This window comes from Leptodactylus fuscus, chromosome 2 (genome assembly GCF_031893055.1).
Source record: "Leptodactylus fuscus isolate aLepFus1 chromosome 2, aLepFus1.hap2, whole genome shotgun sequence".
In the NCBI taxonomy this organism is placed as follows: domain Eukaryota; kingdom Metazoa; phylum Chordata; class Amphibia; order Anura; family Leptodactylidae; genus Leptodactylus; species Leptodactylus fuscus.
In genome coordinates this window covers 106,315,766-106,341,969 of record NC_134266.1, presented here as the reverse complement: position 1 = coordinate 106,341,969, position 26,204 = coordinate 106,315,766, and the positions used below count along the sequence as shown (strand labels likewise).

General features: G+C 39.4%; 1 protein-coding gene across 1 annotated transcript in view; it reads right to left on the bottom strand.

Annotated features, from left to right (window-relative positions):
- Positions 1–916: 916 nt before the first annotated feature.
- GRM4 (glutamate metabotropic receptor 4) overlaps positions 917–26,204 on the bottom strand; it is a 240,234-nt gene continuing 214,946 nt past the window's right edge. Inside the window, exons 10-11 of the mRNA XM_075264267.1 lie at positions 10,496–10,742; positions 917–1,434 (exon numbers count right to left, since the gene is read on the bottom strand). Coding sequence (XP_075120368.1) covers positions 1,385–1,434; positions 10,496–10,742 — 297 coding nt within the window. The 3' untranslated portion in view covers positions 917–1,384. The remainder of the gene's footprint in view (positions 1,435–10,495; positions 10,743–26,204) is intronic.

Genomic DNA, 26,204 nt, shown 5'->3' with positions numbered 1-26,204 from the left:
TCACATTACAATCTTGCCTATTTCACATCACCTTGGTTTATATACTGTATCCCATGTCAAATTAGGAAAGCACATCTGGTGTGGTTTAAAAAATACCATCCTGGAAAATTGTTTCTTGAAATTTTTCAAGGAAAAAAAAAATCTACAGATTTTCAAAAATACAAAAAAAATAATTTCTTGGGTATTTTAAGTGGTTGGGGAAAACAAAGAATACAACAGATTTTTTTTTTAAAGCAAATGAGATCAATCTGGTTAAATTATATATGGGAAATAAATGGCATGTAATGTTAATTTGCATCCATGATGGGTCATTTTAATAAACAGGAGGCAAATGTAAACCTAAGACTTCTTTAAGTCAATTCATTTCTCATGGAGGCAAATGAGGTCTCTTAACTGAAAAACCAATAATTTTGTTCTTTCATAAGGCAGTTAAAAATATATATTAATACTATTTGGCCTTTTTCAATTTAACAATTATGATTTCTGCTAAATTACAATAATCTTTCTATATATGCTATAAGTCATCAATGACATATCTCTTTTAGTTCTTAAAGATTTCTAAGCAGCAATCAAAAATATATTTCAGAATATATTAGGAAACTAGAAAATATCAAATCATTTTTAATTTGAAATAAATCATTTGCTTATTTTGGGGAAAATTTCATGGCAAAATGAGTCAAATAAACCAATATTATTAACAAGCAAGATGAAATGTACAGGATAACAATGCAGAAGTGCAAGAATATTTCTTTGTTGACATTGGTGAGGGCACAATATAGGAAGTACTTATATTTCTTCATTCTGCTCAATCACAGTACTTCCTATATATGTTGCATTCCTTTTGTAGCCATACTTGGCTCTGGCTTTAAAAAAAAACAAAAAACGCAGCAAAGTCTGCAACAAAAAAAGCCACTTTTCCACAACGTGGGGCCTTAGTCTTACACACCACATATAAGGAGCAAAATAACTTGTGTTATTTGTATTAAGTAATAAATAAAATACTAAAATGCAATAAAATTGACCAAAATAGATGTGTTTCTATGAAATATAAATACAAGATCATTATCAGTTAAGTGATGTATAAACCTGAACAAAAAAATATAAGAAACATAAAAATCAATGCCTTAAATCAATAAATCTTAATTTCATCTGGACCAAAGTAACAAGTAAGGATGTGCTCCTGATCCATTGGGAAATTGATGTGCCTAAGTGGCTTGTATGCCATCTGTTTTTCTCCCATCTGTGCCAAACGCGCTTCTCTGCCCCATGACGGGTTAAGTAGTCATCTTGACTGATCCCGCATTTTTTCAGTAGTGAGAGGCATCGGATTTGACCACTGGTTTGGCCCCTCCCATTGTTCAAGGGCAATCTCAATCAGTGTTTTCTATATAGCGTGGTTGCTGTAGCTGACATATGTGGGTTTGCTGGCCAGAGCTGTAACAGAAACATAAAAAACTGCTTAAGAACATTTGATTGCCAAATCCAATGATTATTCTTGAAGAAAGCCATGTATTAGCAGAGATATTATCTCACATATTGAAAAGGCATGCAGTATACTTGTTTATTGTCAGAGTTTAACAATATATGTACATAATTTTCATATTTTTTACTAAATGATATATAATTTTTCATTTAATTATTGCAAATGTTGAACATAAAATATGATTATAAAAATTGAGAGACTTTTTTCCCCTCTGATCGCTTCATAGCCCTATGGATTACACAGGTACACCTTGCACACTCACTGTCCTATTAAATATGATAGTAGTTTTATTATTATTCATTTTTGGAGCTTTCTTTTTTATTATTAACTTTCATAATCTAGTCAATGTATTTAACCACGTCAAAAGATCATTTAATTGAAAGGGTTTAACAAAATTGCTGCATAAACATAGCCAAAATACAACTGTTCATACAATACCTCAATTTCCTCAGGAAAAAAAAATAGCTGGTAAACTAGTATAATGACAAGTATTCATTTCCATACTAAAATGGAGAAACTTTGTAGTCAATGGGGCAGATTTATTAAAGGTATATTCTCACCAACAACCATATTTTGATTTGTGGACAATTAAAAATTAAACATTTTCACAAATATAAATAATTACAAATTTTGCTACATTTTAAAGATCTTTTTTTTTTCTAACCGTTTTATTGGTAACGACCTTTGTCCTGATTGGTTGCCAATGGATATAAATGCAGGAACTCACTATTGGCCTAGAACTTACCAGAAACCCAGCCATTATTTCCTCATTGTGGACAAATTACCAGGCAGCGACAGTACATGTAGGAAAAATGACCGGGCCAGAATAAGGAAATCATAACAGAGTTTAAGAGTACAGAAAGTTCCTACATTCATGATCATATTGGCAACCGATCAAGACAACAGATGGTCACCACTGAGATGATTAGAGAAAATTTTTAAAACTGCAACATTTTTAATTATTTATATTTGCAAAAATGATTAACTTTTAATTATTTACAATTTTAAATTTGATTATATTTGTGGGAAAACACCTTTAACCACTTTATTACCAGGCCAATTTCTGGTTCAGGAGCAGACACTGATACATAGGGCTTTATTTTTATGTTGTGTTTATTATTGCATGTTTTTTAAAAAAATTTTATATCCAGTAAAATATAAACAAAAAAGGTGGGAAAACTTGTCTTCTTTTTTTCTTTTCATTTTTATTTTTTATTTTTTACGTAATAGCACAAAGTGCAACTAAAAAACTTTATTAAGTTGTTAGTTACAGCATTTTTTTTGTATTGTATCATCACGGCTGGGGCTAGAACCTGTGATAAGGATGTGTTATTGTGTATTGTATTTATTTTTTTAATTTTTTTTTTTTTTTCTTAAATGTAGATTGTGAGCCCCACATAGAGCTCACAATATACATTTTTTCCCTATCAATATGTCTTTTTTGGAATATGGGATGGAAATCCATGCAAACACGGGGAGAACATACAAACTCCTTTTTTGCCCTTGGCGGGATTTGAACACCAGGACCCAGCGCTTCAAGGCTGCAGTGCTAACCACTGAGCCAACGTGTGGCCCCTTTATTTTTTTTAATTATTTTATTAAAATTTTTTCTTTTCTACTTCTTTCTTTCTTTCCCGTTGGGGAAATCTGATCACTCTGATCCCAGGCAGATGACGTGACCGCCAGGTCAGAGGTGAGCCACATCATGTCTCTTATAACCGTGTCTACAATTTTGTGCAGTTGCTGAAAACTGCAAGAACATACCAGTAAGTCCTTTCAGAACAAGACATCCACTTCCGGACATAAATACTCTATGTACAGTCTGGAAGTGGTTAAAGCTGTCTAAGGCTGAGGCCCCATGGACCGGAAACGCCGTGATTAGCCCGCAGCGGAGACGCTGCTGAAAAAATCGCGGCATTGTACAGTGCAGGCAAAGTGGATGGGATTCATGCGAATCCCATCCCCACTTTGCGGAAAAGATCACAGAGCGGACATGCTGCGATTTGCAAAGCCATTGCGGATTTGCAAATTGCAGCATGTCAATTATATCTACGGAAACGTCGGCGGCTTTCTCGTAGATATAATGTTAAGAGGAAATCCACAGAGGAAAACTCTGTGAACTTTCTCTTAAAAGTGTTGTGAAAAGAACCGCAATGTGTTTCACGCTTTAGTGCTGCGGATATGGCCCATGGGGCCTTAGCCTAAAGGCGAAACTACCTTAGTTGCCCACAGCAACTAAAAAACACAACACAGCTTTCATTTTAAATTCTGCTTCTGAAAAATAAAAGCAGCATTTTAGATTGGTTGCTATGGGAAACTAAGACAGATTTTCTTTTAGACAGTTTAATAAATTTGCCCCAATGATTTTATCAAGCCTGGACTGTGTGGACATCTGCAAATGCTAATTTTCCCATCTTCATTCACCAGTAATGACATCACACTTGTTGTGGCTGTTGATACCTGAAGTCAGCTGCACAATGAGGGCCAGTAAGGAAGTGATTGCAACAGAGATTGTGCTGGAAATTTTTTATTTGGCCTCAATTAGAAAAACTTAATTTACTACAATTTTGTAATACAAACTCCTTGCAGATGTTTGCCCTTGGCATGATTCTAACTCAGGGCTTCAGTGTTGCACAGCAGTAGTGCTAACCACTGAGCCACTGTGTTGCCCCTAAAGGGGCTAATTCTGTCTTGGCCAAATAGAGTGAAGCAGCTGAGAGGGCATTCCAAAGTTTAAGTCAATGCTCTATAAACAGCCGGTTTTGGTCACACCTGACTTTACTAAAGAGTTTGTGGTTCAAACTGACGTCTCTGATGTAAGGTTAGGCGCAGTACTGTCCCAAATGGTGGGTAGTGAAGAGCACCCAGTTATCTACCTCAGTAGAAAGCTTACACCACCTGAAAGAAATTACAGTAGTGTGGAGAGGGAGTGCTTAGCCATTACGTGGGCCCTGGAATCCCTAAGGTACTACTTCCTGAGCCGACACTTTAAGCTGGTCAATGATCACTCCCCTCTATGGATGTGCCACGCTAAGGAAAGAAATGCCAGAGTTACCAGGTGGTCTCTCACCCTGAAAAACTTTAAATTCACTGTAGAACACAGGGAAGGCAACCTGCAGGGAAATGCCGATGCCCTATCCAGGACCCACTGCACGAGGGCTAAAAGTGTCCACCCCTACAGGTCCGAACAAAAGGGGGAGGAAATATGTGAGAAGGTGAAAAGCAAAGTGCTGGAGTTCCGCTATAATAGACCCAGATTTCTGACTTATATGTGGTCCAGTGCAGGTCTCGAATAGGTGTCAGCCCCAGGTATGGATCCTGAGGTTCGATACTGGCCCATAAAAGGTTGCAGAGCCTGCACTTCAGGGCAGATCCAGGAAGTGAGGAGGTGGCTGGGTCTGTCCTGTAGCCCTGAGTCCAGTGAGACCAATTTGTGCTTGTGTTTTTCATGTGGCTTTTAGTAAGCCCCATCTATAGTTAGTCTATTTCTTCTGTTTAGTTAGTCGCTCGGAATAGCAGGAATTTGTTTTACTTTTGCCTGAAGTTAAGGCTGTATTTTGTTTTGCTCATTTGTGCCTGAAGTGAAGGTTTATTTATTTTCCTGTTTTTCTAAATAAACCTGTTTGCTGCACATTTTTGTGTCCCTGTCTTGACAGTTTGAGTTCGAACCACCACTTTATATATTATTTTTTGTTTTTAATTCAATGTGTGTTGCCTGCGTATTTGTATTTTATTTTTTTTAACTTTATTATTACTGTTAATTTATGTTTTAGTCACGTGACACAGAAAGTGAAGGTTTTTTTATAATCTTAGTGACAACTAGATCCTCGCACCACGTGACTTTGGTAGTCGGGGGTTCCTCTTGTGACTGGCCAGTTAATTATAGAGGACACTATCACCCATTCTAACACCCTGCTTCATAACCCGTGGTCGGAGCTAGCATGACTGCGGCATCCAAAGGGTTCTGCCATTCAAATGTCCCCCCTCACCCAGCCCTCCCACCCGCGAGATCGAGGGTTGCTGATATCTATTATCTGTAGCCCGAGGTCTTGCCAGTGACCAAGAGCCATTATGTGAAGTGTATTTAAAAAAAAAGCCCCAAAATGCTCTTTTCCTATATAAAATGAACTATATAAAAAAAACACCCTAAACAGTAATAAAAATACATATTGGGTATAACTGCATCCATAACAACCTGTACAAAACAAGCATTATTTCACTTGCACAGTGAAGGTCTAGAAAAAAATCTGAGATAAAAAAAAAAAAAAGGAAACAATGATTTTTCTCCATCTTGCCTTACAAAAAATGCTATAAAAAGTGATCAAAAAGTCATATGTACCGCAAAACATGAACAATATAAATTGAATATCACCATAATCTTACAGACCCACAGAGTAAAAGTAACTTGTTACTTATGTGGTAAGCTGTCCAGAAAAAAAAATTTTAAAGGTAAAAAGCCATGCCAGAATTTATGTCTTTTTTTTCTACCAATAAAGAGTTAATAAAATTTAGTCAATAAGTTAAAGGCACTGAAAAAATAGTGTCATTACAAAATCTATCTAATACTGCAAAAAACAAGCCCTCATATGGCTACATCTCCAGAAAAAAAAAACATAGCTTGTACAATATGCAGACAACACCCAAAATACCAAACATCTAAATTTGCACTCCAAAAGCCTAGTAGTACTCCTTCCCTTCTGTGATCTGGAGCGTACCCAAATTGAAGTTTACACCCACATATATAACACTGTTTTACTCAGGATAACATACTTAATGTCATGTGTGGGTATAAACTGCTATTGAGCACAGCTCAGCACAGATTTAGTTTGGTTTTTGGAGGTCATATGACACTGTTGCACAGCCCTGAAATACCAGTAAAGTGGAATCCCCTAACATGTGACCCCATTTTGGAAACTACAACCCTGAAGGAATTTATCCGGGGGTAGGTACAGTGTATTTTTAACCTTCAAGTGTTGCATTAATTTATTCCAATTTACTAGCACCTGCAGAGCTCTACAAAAATAACATGACATTTAGAAAGTCCCTCTAACGCAAGGCTCCACAGGACATCCCGCAGCAAAAAAGCACTGCGGGAAAAAACGTGGTGGCAATGCATCGTGGATCTTACCGCAGCGCTTTAGACAGAAAGTTCATAGAGCTTTCTTCTGCAGATTTTCTGTTTCTATTACAGTTATGGGGAAACCGCCAGCGTTTCTGTGGGTATAATTGACATGCTGCAATTTCTGAATCGCGGCACGTCTGCACCAAAGTTTTTACTGCTAAGTGGGAATGGGATTTACTAGAATCACATTCACATTGCTCTGACTGTAAACCGCCGCAATTTTTTCTGCGATGTTTACATCTTGTGGGACCCTGGCCTCAATCTACTCTCTAGCACAGGGGTAGGGAACCTTTGGCTCTCCAGCTGCTGTGAAACTACAAATCCCAGCATGCTCCACTCACTTCCATGTGAGTTCCAAGAACAGCAGAGCAAGTATGCATGCTGGGAGTTGTAGTTTTGCAACAGCCGGAGAGCCGTACGTTCCCTACCCCTGCTCTAGCAGATAAAAAGTGCAGTGCCCCTTCCTCTCTGAGTCCTGCTGTGTGCCAAAGAAACAGTTTACGCCTACATAATCATCTTTTTGTACCCAGGATAGCCCTCTTAACAGTATGTATGTAAGTGTATGTATGTCATCATATCTGATGACACAAAGTGGGCTCAACATATCTTTAACAATGTCAATATTCACTTTGTACATTAATTTTTGGGAAATACTCTTGAGCTCAAAATGATAACACCCTTTGAGAAATTCCTTAAGGGTTGTAGTTTATAAAATAGGGTTACTTTTGAGGAGCTTCCATTGTATTGAAAAAAACGGTTCTGCAAATGAAACATTCCATCTGAAAATTATTTCAGCAGAATCTGCCCACCAAAAGCAAAATAGTGCTCTTTCCATTCTGAGCCTCGCCATGTACCCATACAGAAGTTTGCATGCACATATGGGGCATTCCAATGCTCTAGAGAAATTGTGTAAAAAAAAAAAAAAAAACAGTTTTTTTTTTTTTAACCCCTTGTAAAAATGAAAAATCTAGTGCTAAATGGAAGTTTTTTGGGGAAAAGAAAGCAATTTTTGATTTTTACAGCCCAATGTTAAAAAAAATCTGTGAAACAGGGGCAACACGGTTGCTCAGTGGTTAGCGCTGCAGCCTTACAACACTGGAGTCCTGGGTTCGAATCCTGCCAGGATCAACATCTGCAAGGAGTTTATATGTTCTTCCCGTGTTTGTGTGGATTTCCTCCCAATCTACAAAGACATACTGATAGGGAAAAAAATATATACATTATGATCCCTATATGGTGCTACATTTAAAAAAAATAAAATCCGTGAAACAGCTGTGGTGTCAAAATACTCACTATACCCCTTGATATGTTCTGTGAGGGGTTTATTTTCCAAAACTGAGTCACTTTGGGGGTTTCCATTGTATTGATACTTTAGGGGCTCTGCAAATGAGACATGGCACCTGAAAACTATTCTAGCAAAATCTACTTTTCAAATGCCAAGTGTCGCTCCTTCCCTTCTGTGCACTGCCATGTGCCCAAACATCAGTTTACACCCACATGTGGGGTATTTCTGTGCTTGGAGGAAATTGCATAAAAAACTGTGGGATATATTTTTCCTTTAACCCCTTGTGAATATGTTAATTTTAGTGCTAAATGAATGTATCTCCATATTGTTTTAATTCCTGTTAAATGCTTAAAGAGTTCCTAAATGCTATTTTGAATTATTTGAGGGGTACAGTTTTCAAGATGGGTGATTTATGGGTGTCTATTTTATATAGGCCTTTATAGTTCTCTTCAGTGGTCCCTAAAAAATTAATTTGGAAAATTTTCTTGTAAATCTGGATAATCGATAAATAAATAAGAAAATATTGGTCAACGTTTACCACTTAACCTGAATTGTGATGTGTCACGAATCTCAATAATCAGTCTCAAAATCATTTGTGTAAGTTATAGCGTCTCCTAGTTATTGCCCTATAAAGTGACGCGTGTCAGATTTGAAAAATAAGGTTGTGTCCTATTCTTGTCCTATTTTGCAGCCTGTGATTCTATTCATTTAATGAAAGGAGCTGCAGAAGAACAGTCCGTGCACAGGTGGCACACAGGGGCATCCCTGTGTCCCCCATATGCAGCCCGTGCTTTTAAGTCATGGCAGCACATTCATCTGCAACCGGCAAAGTGAGCAATGCAACTTCAGTTATCATGGGGAAATAGCTGATGACATGAGTAATAGCAGTTGACTATGTTTGAGGAAAAATTGATGTCCTATCGTGAAGTTACGCCGACATTGTTGAAAAACTGGAGAATCCATATAATAAATACCCCCCACACCATACACTGGCAACCCCATATAAAGAAACAAACAACATAAAAAAGTGGATAATTTATTTGAAAAAAAGTCAGAAAGGGGGGACTTTGGATAAAAACAGTGTTATGCTATGTGCACACTTTCTCTGGGGTGTCCATTGTTCTGGTCCTTAGGAAGACCAGAACAATAGACAAATGAACCGTTAAAACAGCGAACACCAACAGTGACCAACGGACCTCATGAGGTATGTTGGGTGGCCACTGTTTTGAACTTAAACCACTGGATAAAAAAGTTTTTCTCAAAGGTCTGGTGATTTTCGGCGCTCCCTGTAATGGAGTTTCCAAATGGAGACTCAACGCAGATGCAAATCCAGCCTTATATAACCAGTGACATCTTTTTGCTGCCTGTCAATAGGACCAATTTGCTACTCCAGCTTTGTGAAAGGATGTATCAGTAAGTAACGCAATGGGCACCGCTGCGCTAGTCCCTATGTATGAAGAATCAAGGAGCCGAATAGGGGTGTATACAGACTGAGAGAACCTTTGGCCCAGTATTGGTAATCCACGACCAGGTTGGCCATCTGTTTTAAACAATAGGTCATTTTCTGTTGAACTGAAATGTCAAGATTTGACCTTCTCACTTCAATCCCAAACATATATAATATACAAGCTTTTTAGGCACATAAGGTTGAAACAGCAAGTCATAAATTATATTTATGTCTATTTTACTCCTTTGTATAAGTATTTGTATTGTAGTTTTCACAAAGGGGTTTCCTGGCTCAGAATGAATTGAAAAGCTAACCAGCCAAAAGCACACAAAAATAAGAGATCAGCCTCGGCATTATGATAAAGATTGTTGTAAGAGGCAGTAGATTATATGAGGACAGAACATGTATTATGCATGTACTTATACATTCACACCATGCACCTGCATACATTGAAGTGTGCATCACTGCATTCCAGCATGTTGCTTAGTAACATATATATGGTTATGAATAAATCTAAGCCATTCCTTTATAGTGTTGATAATGAGCGTACTGCAATGTGATAAGAATTGAGTGCTTGCTTTCATTGTCTTCCATTCTGCTTGATGAAGCTTTGAAATGTGGAAATGTGCAGAGTGTGTGGAATCCATGCAGAGTACACCCCCTGGTTACTGCAGGATGTCTAAGGCTGCAGCCTGTGGGAGATGTCGCTTGACATTGAACCTGTGAACGAGAAGATGAATTCTGACAGCGTCATTAGCTGTATGCTGTGTTTTCTAAGTGTCGTCACCAGGAGGGGTTGGGGGGGACTATCGATATACAGCTGTTTATTTAAAAGCTACGTGACCTAGACACAGTAACAAATCACTGACTTGTATTTCTCAGTAGGTAGGCTGATCCTCACCATTTTAGTCACATCTTAGGTTTAGCTTTGACTTTGTTGATTTAAGATCTTAGCGTCTTTCCCTTATTCCTTAAAGAAAGCGGTAGATTTTTGATTGACTAACAATTGAGTTTCTTTGACTTTCATGAATAGGATAATATTTTGTGCTTTAATTGCATGCCATTATATAATGGATCACTTTTGAGAGCGGAAATAAATACGTTAGATGCAATGTTAAACAGTGCAAACATGTTGTTTCGGATTAGAATATTACTTGCCTTGTGTCTCCATGCTGTCACACAGCTCAGTCTTGGCCTCACCGTTTGGTCTGTAGCCTCCTTTTTGTGTGAATTTGTTGCTCATCGTCGCTGCTGTGACAACAGCCTTAAGACTTCTTTTGCGCTTGGGGACATTCAGTTCTGGGTGGAAAAGGATAACATAGACCTTGGGCATGTAAAGCATACCTAAGGAGACTGAGGCACTCAAACTCACTGAGATGGTCAGTGTTGTTGTCTGGATATGCATCTGTGAACAAAATTTAGATGTAAATGATTCAGACTCATTGAACTTTAGGACACAAAACACTACAGAGTTCAAGGTAATGAAAGATTAGATTGCAACAGTTACATGCAATATACTAGAACTCTGCTTGGAAGAGAACAACACACACAACAGTAGTTCATGCCTGTAAAACTGTCTATTGATATGTAATAAATGGTGACCAAAATAAAAGTGCTTTTCTTGGTTCAAGCAAATGAAATAAAGTTATAATACCTTACATAGCCATGACAATGAAGAAGTGCTGCAGCCCCTTCAGATGACCACAAGGGTGCTGATACTGATGGCCTGTTGTAAGGATGGGCATTTTTGGCATGAAAAACCCTTTACTCACCCACATCTTTTAGAGCAAATGAGCTAAAAATCGGTTATAAATGTCTTTAATGTACAGTAGAACAATGGCTTAGTTATGGTTAAGCAGATACTGGTAGGCGAGTACTGGCAGGCTTATCCTACCAGTACCTGTTGCTTACAATTCATACTTCAGAAAACACATAATATATTACTATTTCTGACCTATAACCACCAATATCAACCTAAAGCAGTAGCACTCCAAAGCTTAAATATGGAAAAACTAAAATATTAAAGGGGCTCTATCAGCAAAATCCTGCTGATAGAGCCCCACATATGCGTGCATAGCCTTTAAAAAGGCTATTCAGGCACCGTAAAAGTTAAATTAAACTACCCCCCCCGTTTTAAAATAATAACTTAAAAAAGAATGTTCTCTACTTACGGAACGTGCACCCTGGGCGGGCATTGCCCGGGCGCATGCGCAGTAGCACGCGGCCTCTACTACGGCTACTGCGCATGCGCCCGGGCTATTTTTTTTTTATCAGTGTCCGCGAGCAAGCGCAGGAGGAGGACGGGACCCGAGGACGTCAGATGAAGAAGAGGCGGGGAAGAAGATGAAGACACACCCTGAATGCCCGCCCAGCGTGCACGATCCGTAAGTAGAGAACATTCTTTTTTAAGTTATTATTTTCAAACGGGGGGGGGTAGTTTAATTTAACATTTACGGTGCCTGAATAGCCTTTTTAAAGGCTATGCACGTATATGTGGGGCTCTATCAGCAGGATTTTGCTGATAGAGCCCCTTTAAATGTATCTGCAGCTATAAGCAACTTTCCAGAGCTTAGTATATGTTGCACCTAATGTATAGTCTCTCCAGTATATCACCTGAAGGGTGCAGTCAAAAAGCTCTCTGCAAGTTTCTTGCTTCTTGTATGGTTTCTACGTGTACACCAGCACATAACAATGCCCAAGGCACACTGCAGTATTTAGCAGGAATAGTAAAATGAACCAGTTCCACAGTTGCCACTCCATATAATGCTTCATATATTGGTAGAAGGTAATTTACTACCACAGTGGCTAATAGAGATGAGCGAATAGTATTCAATCGAATAGTAGTATTTGATCAAAAACCTCCATTTGCATAGTTATTGGTGTACTCAGTCGAATACCACGCGGAAAGGCGGGAAATATTCGTTTCCCCTCCAACCTCCCCTGGCGCCTTTTTTTTAACACCAATGTCTATGGAGGGGAGGTATTCGATCGAATATATACGCACTCATCTCTAGTGGCTAAGCATATCTAGTAAATCAGAGCCATTTGTGCTAGCAAACATGTGAAAACAGTTGCAGACGACTGTGTACTTCCGACTGGCCATGAATTAAAGGCACGGGCAGCAAACAGGTCACAAGCAGATGTCACCCATGTACTACTTCTGCACTGTCCATGTTTTCACGGTCTCTTTCATGAAATGAATAGGAGCCACGGAAGCAGGGCCACAAAATAGGACAAGAATAGGACCTGTTCTATATTTTGCAGCCTGGACTGTCTTCCCGCACACTTGACCTTGTAATTCACAGTCATGAGTATGGACCTATAGGAATTAATGGGTCAGTGTGCTATCTGGGAAAAACATGAATAGCACACTGATATCGGTCATGGTCGTCTTCTGCAAGAGGCTTTACTCAGAGTTCGAAGGAAACTCCACCACAGGCTGTGGCCACATCTTGGTCTGGAACCTAGGCCATATGCTGGACATTTGTTTGTATACAATCCCCCGCTGAATCCTTAAACAGGAAACAGGTCCAAACTTAAATGAGTCTCTGGCCGTGCCACTTATTGGGTAACTGTTTTTTTGTGTAACACATTTTTATTTTGTCCTTTCTTATAAGCACTTATAAGCAACCTTTTTCTATTAAAGTATTTACCTGTGTTAGTTCCCGTATACTTTACAGATCCGATTCCTTTTTTGAGGCCAAGGCCCCATGTAGCCAAAAAGTGATGCAGGAAAAACCACGGCAGAAACGCATTGTGATTTTTCTTGCAGCACTTTTGACAGAAAGTCCACAGAGGTTTCCTCTGTGGACTTTTTGCTTTAACTATATCTATAAGGAAACTGCCGGCATTTCCGTAGGTAAATTGCTACAACGGTTTTGGAAATTGCAGAATTTCCGCCGTGCGTATTTTTCTGCAGTTTGTAGAAGGGATTCACTAGAATCCCATCCACTTTGCATTAATAGAAGAAAAGGACCAGCCTCCAGAAGGACAGGCAAATCAACCAGCGCTCACCCAAATGGATAGATGTAAAAGGCAACTTTATTCAGCACGACGCGTTCCGGGCTTTGGAGCCCTTTTTCAAGTGCAATAACAATCCTGCCTGCAACCTATCCATTTAGGTGAGCGCTGGTTGATTTGCCTGTCCCTCTGGAAGCTGGTCCTTTTCTTTTATTTGTACAGACGTCCTTGTGACAGTGACTGGCAGCTGCCCTCCTATACCTTGAAGGTTGATACGTCTATTGGTTGTTGTGTCTCACACAACCCAATCAGTTGAGCAGTCACCTGTTGTTCTCAGGACATACTGTGATTTCCAAAACCATTGCAGTTTTGGAAATTACATGTCAGTTAATATCTACGGAAACACAAGCGGTTTCTTTATAGATATAATTGAAGAGGAAAGTTCACAGTGGAAACCTCTGCAGACAATCTGTGAAAAGTTATGTGGGAAAAAAACGCAACTCTTTTTTTTTGTTGCAGACTGCTACATGAGGCCTTGACCTAAAAAACTGTATTGTATGTTTTTTCATGTAAATCCCCCGAAATATTAATAACAGTTAATCAAAACATTATATACCCCAAAATGGTACTGACTACAAGTACAAATCATTACTTATTAAGAATAATCTGTCATATGGCTATATCTACAAAAACAATTAAAGAAGATTTCAATGTATAGCTATAAAATCTGAAAAAAGTTGCTGAATCTTAACACCCAAACTACTGTGCATCCTTAAAGGGGTTATCCAGTTTTTATAAAATATGAGCCGTATAACAGGATGCATAAATACAAAACACTTCCTGATACATAGGCTGTTTAAATTTGGTGTTGTTTATCTGCTTTATTTTCAGGTCCTTGACCACAGCTGTGACATTTCATTTACAAGCTTACTACCCTTTCCCTGTTATGTTTGGTTCACACATCAGTATGCCATCCATCGGTATGAATTCAGTTTGAGACTAAAAACGGACTGATGCACATACTGATTGTATACTGACACCTTTTTATGCTGATAACAAATGCTGGCTATCGCCTATAGGACAGATAAGGGGATTAAAAGTAGAAATTGTAAATGTCCTTATCTCTACTCTGTTTACAATTTTCTACTCTTAATCCCCTTATCTGTCCTCTAGGGGATGGACAGCGTTTGCTATCAGCATAAAAAGGTGTCAGTATACAATCAGGGCTCGTTCCGTTTCCTGCATAAAACAGAGGCAGGAGACTGAAACCTGCAGGAGTCTCTCACCCATTCATTTGAATGGGTGAGAAAGCTGTCCGGCCGTGAGCGGCAGTGAACGTTTTAGGCTCTCCACCGCGAAACCGGGTTTTATAATCCAGACACAGAGTCGGACATGCAGTACTCTGTGTCCGGATTTTAAAAAAATGGTTTCGTGGCGGAGTGCCTAAAACGCTCACCGCCGCTCACGGCCGGACCCGGTCTATGGTTTCCGTCTTCTGGCATGTAGAAGACGGAAACCATAGAACGGAGACCCTTAACGCAGGTGTGAACCTAGCGTCAGTCCGTTTTAAAGAAAGTCTCAAACTGAATTCAAACGCAGGGATGGCATACTGATGTGTGAACCAAGCCTTAGCAATTCAGAAAACACATGGCCTCCTTGCTGCCTTAGAGGTGGAAGTGATTTATTTCCTGGTCAGATATGCAGAGGAGAGCTGTACTGCATCGACTGAAGAAGAAATGTGACACAACACAGACCCCGGGGAGGGATTTTTCCCACACAAGCAATGTGCGTGTCCTGTGCTCTCATTCCAAGAGATAGTGGAGAAAGGAGGGGTGTATAAAGAGTGAGAACAGGAGGATGAATCATAGCAAATGTAGTTTGTCCACAAATTAACGGCATGTACCTTGGGGAAAATAAATATTTGATGCTCTGGCAATTTAACAAGTGTTTCCACCTACAAAGAATGGAGAGATCTGTAATTTTGTTATCGTCCGTTGCACTTAAACTATGAGAGACAGAATCTAAAAAAAAAAAAAAAAAAAAATAAAAATCACATTGTATGATCTTTAAATAATTTGCATATTATTGCATTAAATAAGTATTTCATTACCTACCAACCAGCAAGAATTCTGCCTCTCACAGACCTGTTAGTTTTTCTTTAGGAAGTCCTCCTACTCTGCACTTATTATCTGTATTAATTGTACCTGTTTGAACTCATTACCTGTATAAAAGACCTATCCACACAATCAATCAATCAATCAATCACACGCTGACCACTCCACCATGACCAAGACCAAAGAGCTGTCTAAGGACACCAGGGACAAAATTGTAGACCTGCACAAGGCTGGAATGGTTGAAATGGGCTACAGGACAATAGGCAAGTAGCTTGGTGAGAAGGCAACAACTGTTGGCGCAATTATTAGAAAATGAAAGAAACATAAGATAACTGTCAATCTTCCATGTTCTGGGGCTCCATGCAAAATCTTGCCTTGTGGGGTAAGGATGTTTCTGAGAAAGGTCAGGCATCAACTGAGAGCTACACAAGAGGACCTGAAGAGAGATGAGACCACAGTCTCCAAGATTACTGTTAGTAACACACTACGCTGTCATGGATTAAAATCCTGCAGGGCATGCAAAGTCCCCCTGCTTATGCCTGCACATGTCCACGCCTGTTTGAAGTTCACCACAGAAGAGGCATGGGAGAAGGTCATGTTGTCATATGAGACCAAAATAAAACTTTTTGATATCAATTCCACACGTCGTGTTTGAAGGAAGAAGAAGGATGAGTACAACCCCAAGAACACAGTCACAACCATGAAGCATGGGAGTGGATACATCAGGGAATAAGACGACTGCACCGCATTGAATGAAACATGGATGGGGCCATGTATCAGGAGATTTTGGCCAACTACCTCCTTCCCTCAGTAGAAGCATTGAAGATGGCTCATAGCAGGGTCTTCCATCATGACAATGACCCTTAACACACAGCCAGGGCAACTAAGGAGTGGCTCCATGAGAAGCATTTAAAGCTAGAGTAGTCTAGCAAGTCTCCAGACCTGAACCCAATCAAAAATCTTTGGAGAGAGCTGAACCTCAATGTAGTCCAGCAACAGTCCCGAAACCTTAAAGATCTGCAGAAGATCTGTATAGAGGAGAGGGCATAAATCCCTGCTGCAGTGTGTTAAAACTTGGTCAAGAACTACAGGAAACGTCTGACCTCTGTAATTACAAACAAGGTTTCTGCACCAAATATTAAGTTCTGTTAAAATGCAAATTAATTATTTGAAAATCATACAATGTGATTTTCATTTTTTTTGTACATTTATAGATTTTGTCTCTCACAATTGAAGTGTATCTACAATAAAAATTAAAGACCTTTCCATTCTTTGTAGTTGGGAAAAATTGCAAAATCGCCAGTGCAATGTAAATAACAGTACTAACAAAAAGCAGCAAGTAAAATAAAGTCAAGCAAAGGTGGCACAAGGGAACAGTGAGTATTTAGCACTCCTGTGGTTGTATCTGTAAAATTTTTGGGAAAGTTAGATAACACCTTGAGGCTAAGGCCCCATGTTGTGAAAATGCAGCTTTTTTTGCTGCAAATTTAGCCTTTAGTTTTTTTGAGCCAAAGCCAGGAGTATATTGAGCAGAAGGTAGATGTATAAGAACTTCCTATATATTTCACATTCCTTATGTAGCCATTCTTGGCTTTGGCTTAAAGAGGCTCTATCATTGGAAAAAGTAATTTTTAACTAATCACATCCTTGCATTGCCTTTAGAAACGCTACGTACCTTTTTTGTATGTAAATTGCCTCAGTAGATTTTGAATAAGTCTGTTTTTATTCATATGCTAATTAACTTCTCCGTGCACCCCGAAAGTCTCTTCGTGCACTGTCTCCTGTGTATACAGCACAAGCTAGTGCTGCTGTGGACTCCTCCTCCCTGCTCTCAAGATGCGAGATCTTGCATGTCTTTGAGGAGTCTACGAAGCCTACTCCTGCGTTGCAACCTTGACCACACCTGTGACCTGTAAGTGCTTCAACACTGGGGTGTGGAGGCTCAGCAGGTCAAGCTGAAGATCATCAGCTTGGCCGACAGAAAAAACACTTCCCCCGAGGTTAGGGATGCCATCGTCAATGAGACAGCAATGTGGTTTTCCCCCGCTGCACCTGGGCCCAGGCATGTTTGCGTATGTGATAATGGCCGGAACCTGGTAGCAGATCTGGAGCTTGCCAGACTCAAACACGGTCCACACATGGCCCACATTTTTAACTTGTTGGTGCAAAGGTTCTTTGAAACCTTCACCATTGTGCCTGATATACTGGTCAAAGTGCGGCCATTTTTGAAAGTGAAAAGTAGCCTCTGCTAGGCTGAAAACTTACTGAGCCACTCTTCTACTTGTAACTGCATGATAGAACCTGCGTGTCTATGCTCTCGAGTTAGAGATAGATTGGGGCCCCTGCATTTTAAGTTTATGCCCCATTCAGCTTAAGAGATGTTATTTTGTGCCCATTAGTGCCAATTAAGACGTGCCACCCCCAGGATTAATTCTTTTACGCCTCTTTTGTAGTTGTCACTTGCCCTAGCAGCATATACAGTGTCAGGCCCACCATTCAGCTTCAGCCCATAAACAGAGATGCGATTTTATATTTAGCTGTATACCACTTTTATTTGGGAGTGGAATACAACCAGGAAAGCTGGATTCAGTGTATATATACTGTACACAGAGTTTCTGTATACCGCTTAGGTTTTGGGGGGTAGACCGTTAAAAACTGGATTGAGCATATATAGCCTGACTGAATTGCTGTGTATCCCACTTAGCTTTTTCCCACTTAGCATTAAAAACTGGATTGATCTTGTATGGACTGACTGACTTGCTGTGTATCCCACTTAGCTTTTGGGGGGTACAGCATTAAAAACTGGATTGAGCGTATATAGCCTGACTGACTTGCTGTGTATCCCACTTTGGCGTTTGAGGGTAGACACTGTGGAAAGCTGGGTTGAGCGTATATAGCCTGACAAGTGCTGTGTATCCCACTTTGGCGTTTGGGAGGACACACTGTGCAAAGCTGGATTGAGCATACATCTACTTCTCTCCCAGCAGTATAGCTCTGAAAAGAGCTGTCGTTGTTCTTCAGTTTTTCCCTGCCTAGCTGAAGCTAATCCCTATCTAGCCCTCAGCAGCATGACTTTCCCTACGTCTCCAAGCTGCAAAATGAAACGAAGATGGCGGCCGCTATTCTTATAAATCGGAGGTCACATGTTTTCGGCAGCCAATGGTTTTTTAAAAATTTTTTCAATGCCTACGTTGTCCCACCTCCCCTGCACAGTTATTGATGCAAAAACGCGCCAGGGAAGGTGGGAGGGGATACAAATTTTTACTGCGTTTGCGCATGGTATTCAATTGGAATCGAATACCTCGAACAGCCTGATATTCGATCGAATACCAATTCGATCAAACGGCGTTCGCTCATCTCTAGTCACGTATTATAGTTTCACAGGCTGTTTGTGCCAGGTGACTGCTGCAGCCAATCACAGGCCTCAGTGGTAATTTCTTTACAAATGGTATGCAACAACACTTTTGTGTCATTTATGAAGTAGTGACCACTGAGGCCTGTGATTGGCTGCACCAGTCCCTAGCACAAATGAGATTTCACTGTTAATTGCTCATTTAATTCCATGATGGTCACTGGTGGTTCTGTTTTTTAAAGCAACCTAGGGGACCTGTATAGAGAAGACTGGGGCTGCCACTGCTAGAAACAAGGGCCCTGGCAGAGTTGACTACTGGTTTTTATGCTCACGAGGCCTCTCAGCAGCACTATTAAATAATAATTTTTTAAAAATTGAAAAACCCCTTTAACTTTGATAGCTGGAAAATAACACTAAAGTCTATTAAGAGACCATACATATCAGTATGTTTTAAAATAACAAAACCACTAGTAACTATCATGGTTTTACATGTCCAATCAATGGTTTAAGAAAAATGGTTTAAGAAAAATGTACCCATTTTGTTGACTAAGTTGTTCAGGCTTGCTGTTATTTCGGAGCCAAATTTGTGTCTGTGTGCCAGTTGAAAAGGTTTTTCAAATAGAAAATGAAGAGCCACCCAAAAAATGATCCCTTTGTGGATGCAGAATGTCACACCAGCATTGTGTTAGTTTTTGAGGAAGTAACGGTGGGGTTGTTTGTCTAATTTTTTTCTTATTATGCCAACAGATTGGAAAGTGGCACTGGCAACTATAGAATTTGAATAAAAAATTGTTGCACACTGTAAGGATGCCTGTCACTTGAAAAGTTAAGTGATAAAGAATTGACATTGAAAAAAGTCACCAAAAAGTCCCTTTATTACAGAATTACAGATTTTCAAGAAAAAATTGTGGCGCACTATCAGTATGCCTGGCCTGCCAGCATTAAAACCTAGAATATCTACTGAAATGGAAAAGATTCTATGATCCTAAGAACACTTGGGGGACAGGAAAGAATCTGGATTATCCTGCTGGTTATCCCTGTATGGGAGCACATGCCACAGCAACATTGTCTTGGCAGAGAGACAATTTGTGATATACCGTCAATATGCCTAGCCTGTCAGCTGAAATAGCTGGACTACCTTCCAAAAGTCATTATGACTACTCCATTGATTCTGTGGTTTGTTGCTTGCAGTAATCATTCATTGTGTACTGCTGCTTGAACAGATGATTCAGCATCTGCCATAGTGCTACTCAATGTTTACTTCACCTTACAGCTATAATATGTGGGAAAGGAAGTGTAAACAATAGCATGCCCTGGTGAAGTTGTGGGTGGGAAATGGTCCATTGTAGATGAAATGGTCAATTGTAGATGAACTTAAGGAGGCAGATGGTTCCTACCTGGTGTTTAAATGGAGCCTGCTCTACACCAATAATGTGATGTCAATACTAGAAAACACATGGCCTTTCTGTGATGCTAGATTGTGGCAGCTGACATTGAAAACATACTCCCAATGAGCTATGAAAGCTAGGTATTGTCCTTGCCCCTGCATGTGTTGACAGTGGTGTGACCCTTTCCCCACATGGACATTGTAGGAGAGGCTCACATGGTGACATCTAGCAGAAACAGCTTTCCTAGAGAAATAACAGCACTTAGATAATCTGGCAAAATCACAAAGGGTGGAGGGGATATTACTGTAACCAAATCACTTAGATAATCTCTATCTAGAATGTGTGCATGCCTTCAGTTGGTGAGATGCACTAAGTGGCACGGCAGTGACTGTACCACCAATAACATAGCCAGGTGAGAGTTACAGTTGTAGACCAGCTGGCTGACTGGGCACAGATTGCTGTTTACTGGACACACATTCCTTTATGCATGATAACTGACATTGCCATGGAGAAGGAAGAGGAGAAGCAGGCAGAGATGATAATGATAACAGTGGTGAATATGTGCTAGTTGTGGAGGTGACCTGACTACAAAGAAGATCATGGGGAGAATGAATAGCTGACATGGGAATGAGATTCCTCTGTGCTCTCACAATTCCTAGCAAGTTCCCCCCTAATGTCTCTACAAGCATGACTACTAGTCACACATCTACTGCCACTACTACCTCCACCAACATTCATTTCTTCCACTTCAAACTCATGAACAAAAGGAAGTCTTGGACTATGAGTAATATCTCTCTCAGCAGATGCCACATGACTACTAAAGAATGAGATATGCGTCAGTGAAAAAGACATGGTTGACAGTACAGAAATTCAGCATGATAAGTTATGTGTTAAAACAGAATCCTGACTCAACACTTGTGTTTCACTAATTTCAAAAATGTCTGTGTTCTCAGGACCAGATGTACTGTTGCTGTTGCCACCCACATTCTTATTGTTACTACTTGCACAAGTGTTTTCTCCTTGCCCTACTTTTGCCAGTCTCTACTCATTCCTTTTACTGCACAATGTTTAATTATAATAGTAATTATCAACAATTCAAACCCTTTCCCTGCCACAGACGTATCTATATGTCCGTCCAGGGTGGCACTTTTCTAGCCAAGGACGTATCTAATATGTCCTTATTTTTTATGCCAATATCTCAGGATTGGTTAGGGCTATGAAGAAGATTTTGGATTCATTTTAAAGATGGCAATCTCATAGCTTCATAGCCCTTACAGATCCAGAGCGATTCATTGTTGAAACTCCAGCTCTCAATTCCCAACAGCATTTTTAACAGTGAGTCGCTCTGAATCTGTAAGGGCTATCATTAAGATGAAAGGGCTATCATGAAAATTAATCGAAAATTATCTTCATAGCCCCAACCAATCCTGAGATATGGGGCTCTAAAATGTCGTCCCCCACTTGCCTCAGTTAGAATCTTAAAGGGGTTGTCCCGTCACAAGGATCCTATCTATACTGCTTGTTAATGTGAATGTAAGACTTTTCCTAAATACATTGCTTCAGCAAAACTGCTTTGTTTGTCCACTATCATACTTTATTCATTTTTTTGTGGCCACAGCCCTGACCTAGCTGCTCATGAGTCAAGTGATGTATCTGCCTGCTCTCAAGGGGGAGGGAGGAGGGGCTAAATGCACGGAAACGAGCCTGGAGGGGGGGGGGGTAGAAGTTTACCCTTTGGGGGAAGGGGACACCAATGCAGGGTTAGACGCCGGCACAGGTGAAGCCAGCAACATCGCTATGCTTCTGCCCTGCATGAAGCCAGCAGCGGCAGAAGCGATGCTGTTATTCCGCTCCGGGGTCACATATGCAAAGCCAAACGGCGAGATGCCACCGGCCCTGCGTGCGCGCTCATAGACCAGTCTAGCCTTCACAATGCGAATACAGACCCGACACCCTGTCGGGTCTGTATTTGCATTGTGAAGGCTAGACTGGTCTATGAGCGCGCATGCAGGGCCGGCGGCATCTCGCCGCTTGGCTTTGCATATGTGACCCCGCCCACCAATGACAAAACAAAGCCGGAAGACAGAAGATTTCAAAGAAACGAAGACTGGTGAGTATGTGACGTGGGACAACCCCTTTAATAACTGTGGTAGGAGGGAGGAGCAGCCCTGTAGACTGCACAAAGATAATAAATCATTATCATCACCTGTGCATAACCTGTATGTGACCCCAGGGGTGGGTAGCAATAACTTCTGTCAATGTTATCCCCTCTCCTATCAATTAGTGTGCGTGGTATGGATAAATTCCTCACATCTTGCAGTTTTTAGAAAAGTACATTTTGTTTGCAGAAAGGGATTGCTTGAGCTGGCACTTTAGTGGCAAATTTGAATTTTTGTGCAAGTTTTGCTCGTAATGTCTGTTGCCTGCAAAGTTGCATGAAGGTGGTTGTATATATGAAATATAAATAATAAGTTGTGTTTTTATATACGGTATGCTGTGCAATCTCAAAAAAGTTAGATTTTAGTATCAAAGTCACACTTTGCTAGGTGCAATATAGATTTTTAACACATGGGTGAATAAAAGCAATTCTTGTTTTTGAGAGTATGAGAACTTGTTGTAGTTGATATTTGATATATATATATATATATATATATATATATATATATATATATATATATATATATAGTATACACCTTGATCTTTTATTTTAAATGTATTTTATATATGTGTGGGATTGAATAATAGTTTTAGGTACAAATATATGTTTTAGTACAATTTTTCAAAAAATTATTTGTGTTTGTAAAAAAGTTTCACAAAGGTGGAGGTGGCTATAGATAACCTATTGAGACATACAGTATGTAATCCTCAGGTTGTCTACTTTCAAAAAATATATGTAGGGTTTAGGGGTTCACTTGCTTTCTATGGTGTGTAATCCCTATATTTTATAGGATGATCATTTTTTTTATATTGCTAGCTTCAAAGCAGATTTTTGTTCCTTCCAGTTCTACTGATTTTCTGAAGACATGTGCATGCCTTAATGATATGTATGAACTCTGCACATGATGAACTCTTGTTTTTAGGAGGTTTGGTGCATATAATTTTTTGTTTGGTTTCCAGGTTTAGCAACTAATATTTATTTAATAGTTATTTGAATTACTTTCTAAAATATTCACTTTAAATCAAAATTGCATGAAGGTGCCTGTTCGTATACAGTACCCAGTGGCATTCTGACAATGCTGCATGTGTCTACTTTAACCACTTCAGTACCAGGCCAATTTGTGGTCCAGGACCAGACACATTTTCGGTTTATTTTGTATGTGCGGTTTTGAAGGCGGTAACATTTTTCTCGTATTTGTCATTCAACTAATTTTTGCGTCTTTTTTCGGGGACACATACGGCTTTATTTTTATGTTGTTTTTATTTTCGAATGTGTTTTATTATGGTAATTTTTATTTTGTATGGTGTTGAGGGGGGTGGGGCTATAACCTTTAATAATGGTGTTTTATTCGCGTATTATTTTATTTTATTTATTTTTAATTATTTTATTTTAATTTTTTTAAACTTTTTTTTTTTTTTTTTCAGATTGTGTCCCCATAAGGTCATAAGAGACCTTTGGGGACATCTGATCACTTTTTTCTTGTTAGGGAGGCTGATTTCCCCTCTAACTGAAGCTGCTACATTTAGTCTCAGTTGCAGGAGGAATCCAGCCTCCTGCACACTGTTTTTTACACTTACAGAGCTGATCTGGGTCCTATAGGACCCAGCAGCTCTTGTAAGACACTGTTCCCGGTGGATCACGTGACCGCCGGGTCAGAGGGCGGCCGCATCATGGCAGCGCCCATAGCCGTGTACACAGCACTCATTGAAGTTACAGCGTTCATTGAAGTTATAGCCGTGTACACAGCTCTGGCTGAAGTTACAGCCGGCTCCCAGTGAAAGCAGCTGCACAATCTCCGTGCAGCTGCTGTGTTCTGATTGGATGTACCGGTACGTCCTGTCATATCTAGGCAACCACTATCCGGATGTTTATAGTCTATGAGCGGTCCGGAAGTGGTTAAGAAAATATATAGGTATGGGGTGGTTGGATGATTTTTTAATGTTGCAATTCAGGTTTTATTTGTCCATCTCAAAACTGTGAAAATTGCTCTGGCTACCGGAGGTGCAAAATTTCCGGAGGCCTCTGTCAGAGAAATGGTTAAATAATGAAGTTGGGGTTTTTTTCAGACTAGTGCAGGCTGCAAAACTATTTATTGAGAGAGCAATAAAAAAAAGCTTAATTAATGGATATTTTTTTCAGATTAGCAGACTCTTTCACAATATTTAAAAGGTAAGCACAAAAAGTACCCTTAAATAACAGATTTTTTCAGATTAGCACAGGTGGAATCAGTGTTTTATTGTTAAATTAGCAGATTGTATGTATTTAATGAAACAAATATAACTCTTGTGAAAAAGACTTAAAGGTGTATTCCCATTAACAAAACCAACCATTCATTTCCATATTTATGGATAATTAAAAGTTAAACATTTTTGCAAATATAAGTAGTTAAATATTCTGCAGAGTTTTAAAGATTTTCTCTAACTATCTTAGTGATGACAGTCTGTTATCTAGATCGGTTGCCAATAGATACGACCACAAATGCAGAAACTTTCTATAGTCTTGGACTTGTCTAAAACCCAGCCATGATGCCCTTATTGTAGCCGGGTTATCAGGCAGGGACACTACATGTATCAGAAGATATCCTAGCCAAAATAAGAACATCATGCCTGATTTTCTGAGCTCAGAACAGTTCAGCATTCATGGTCGCATCCAATGGCAAGTGATCTAAACAACAAAACTGTCACTACAAGATATTTAGAGAAAATCTTTAAAACTTTTCAAAATGTTTAACTATTTATATTTGCAAAACTGTTTAACTTTTAATTATCTACAAATTTATAAATGGTTATGTTCGTGGGAATACCCCTTTAAGAAAAGATGTTTCTCTAAGAGGGCTGACTGTGAGTAAAAAAAAAAATGTACAACACTCTGTGGACAGACAGATCAACTGTTCTATTGCAAAACAGAGTTACACAAAATTAGATAGTTGGCAATAAAAAGGTTAAATGTTCTTTGTCTGTAATGCTGCAGCAGTCTGGCTCACACAGCCCAGATCTTTTTCCTGACTCCCATTGCTGGATTTCTATCACTGTCTGCCTGTCCTTGATTAAATATGACTAAACTTTGATTTTCCAGATCTGTTGTAAGCTTTGCTGCACTTAGTGCTGTGTGAGCTGAAAAAAATGGAATAATTGCTTTGGATCTTGCAGGGAGGAATAACACATTCATCCCCTTCTTCCACCATCACTGAAATGCTTCATGTAATAACCACCTACCAATGACTATTGGCTGTCGGATCATTTCAGGTGACACGAGAACATCACAGTAAATCATTGAGAAATGCATATCTTAGCAGCCATTTTAGTTCATCTGAGATGAATCACTTTTGGTAAAAAAATAAATAAATGAAAATGTGAAATATTTGGGTTGAAGCTTGCTTGGAACTAGTTGGTTTGCCCATCTCTTTCCGGGACCATTACTAATTGTACTTTATCTGTATATCCACATTACTCAAAGCTATATAGTGTTGTAGACACAGGGCAGAATGTCCAATCCCTACAGAGTGACATAAATGAATGGCCAAATGGGCGCAAAGTGGTAAATATTAATAAGTATATGATGCTATGCTAGTTATACCCTAAACTGATAACTATTGTGAGTTTACATTGTGAATATTCCTTGTGAGTAAATGTTTTTAATAAACCATATAACAGCATGCAATGCCATGTCTGCTGCCTCTAAGTCAACAGGATATTGTCCTGTAAAGACCATATACTATAATAATTACCACAATGCATATTGCAGCTGCATTTTAGTTTCTCTGAGATGAATTGCATTAAAAATGGAACAATTTGCGATATTTAGGTCAAAACTGGCTTAGAACAAATTGGTTCTCCTATTTCTATTATGCATGAATACTGCTGAAATCTCTAAGTTGGCCCACTTTTACCTCATA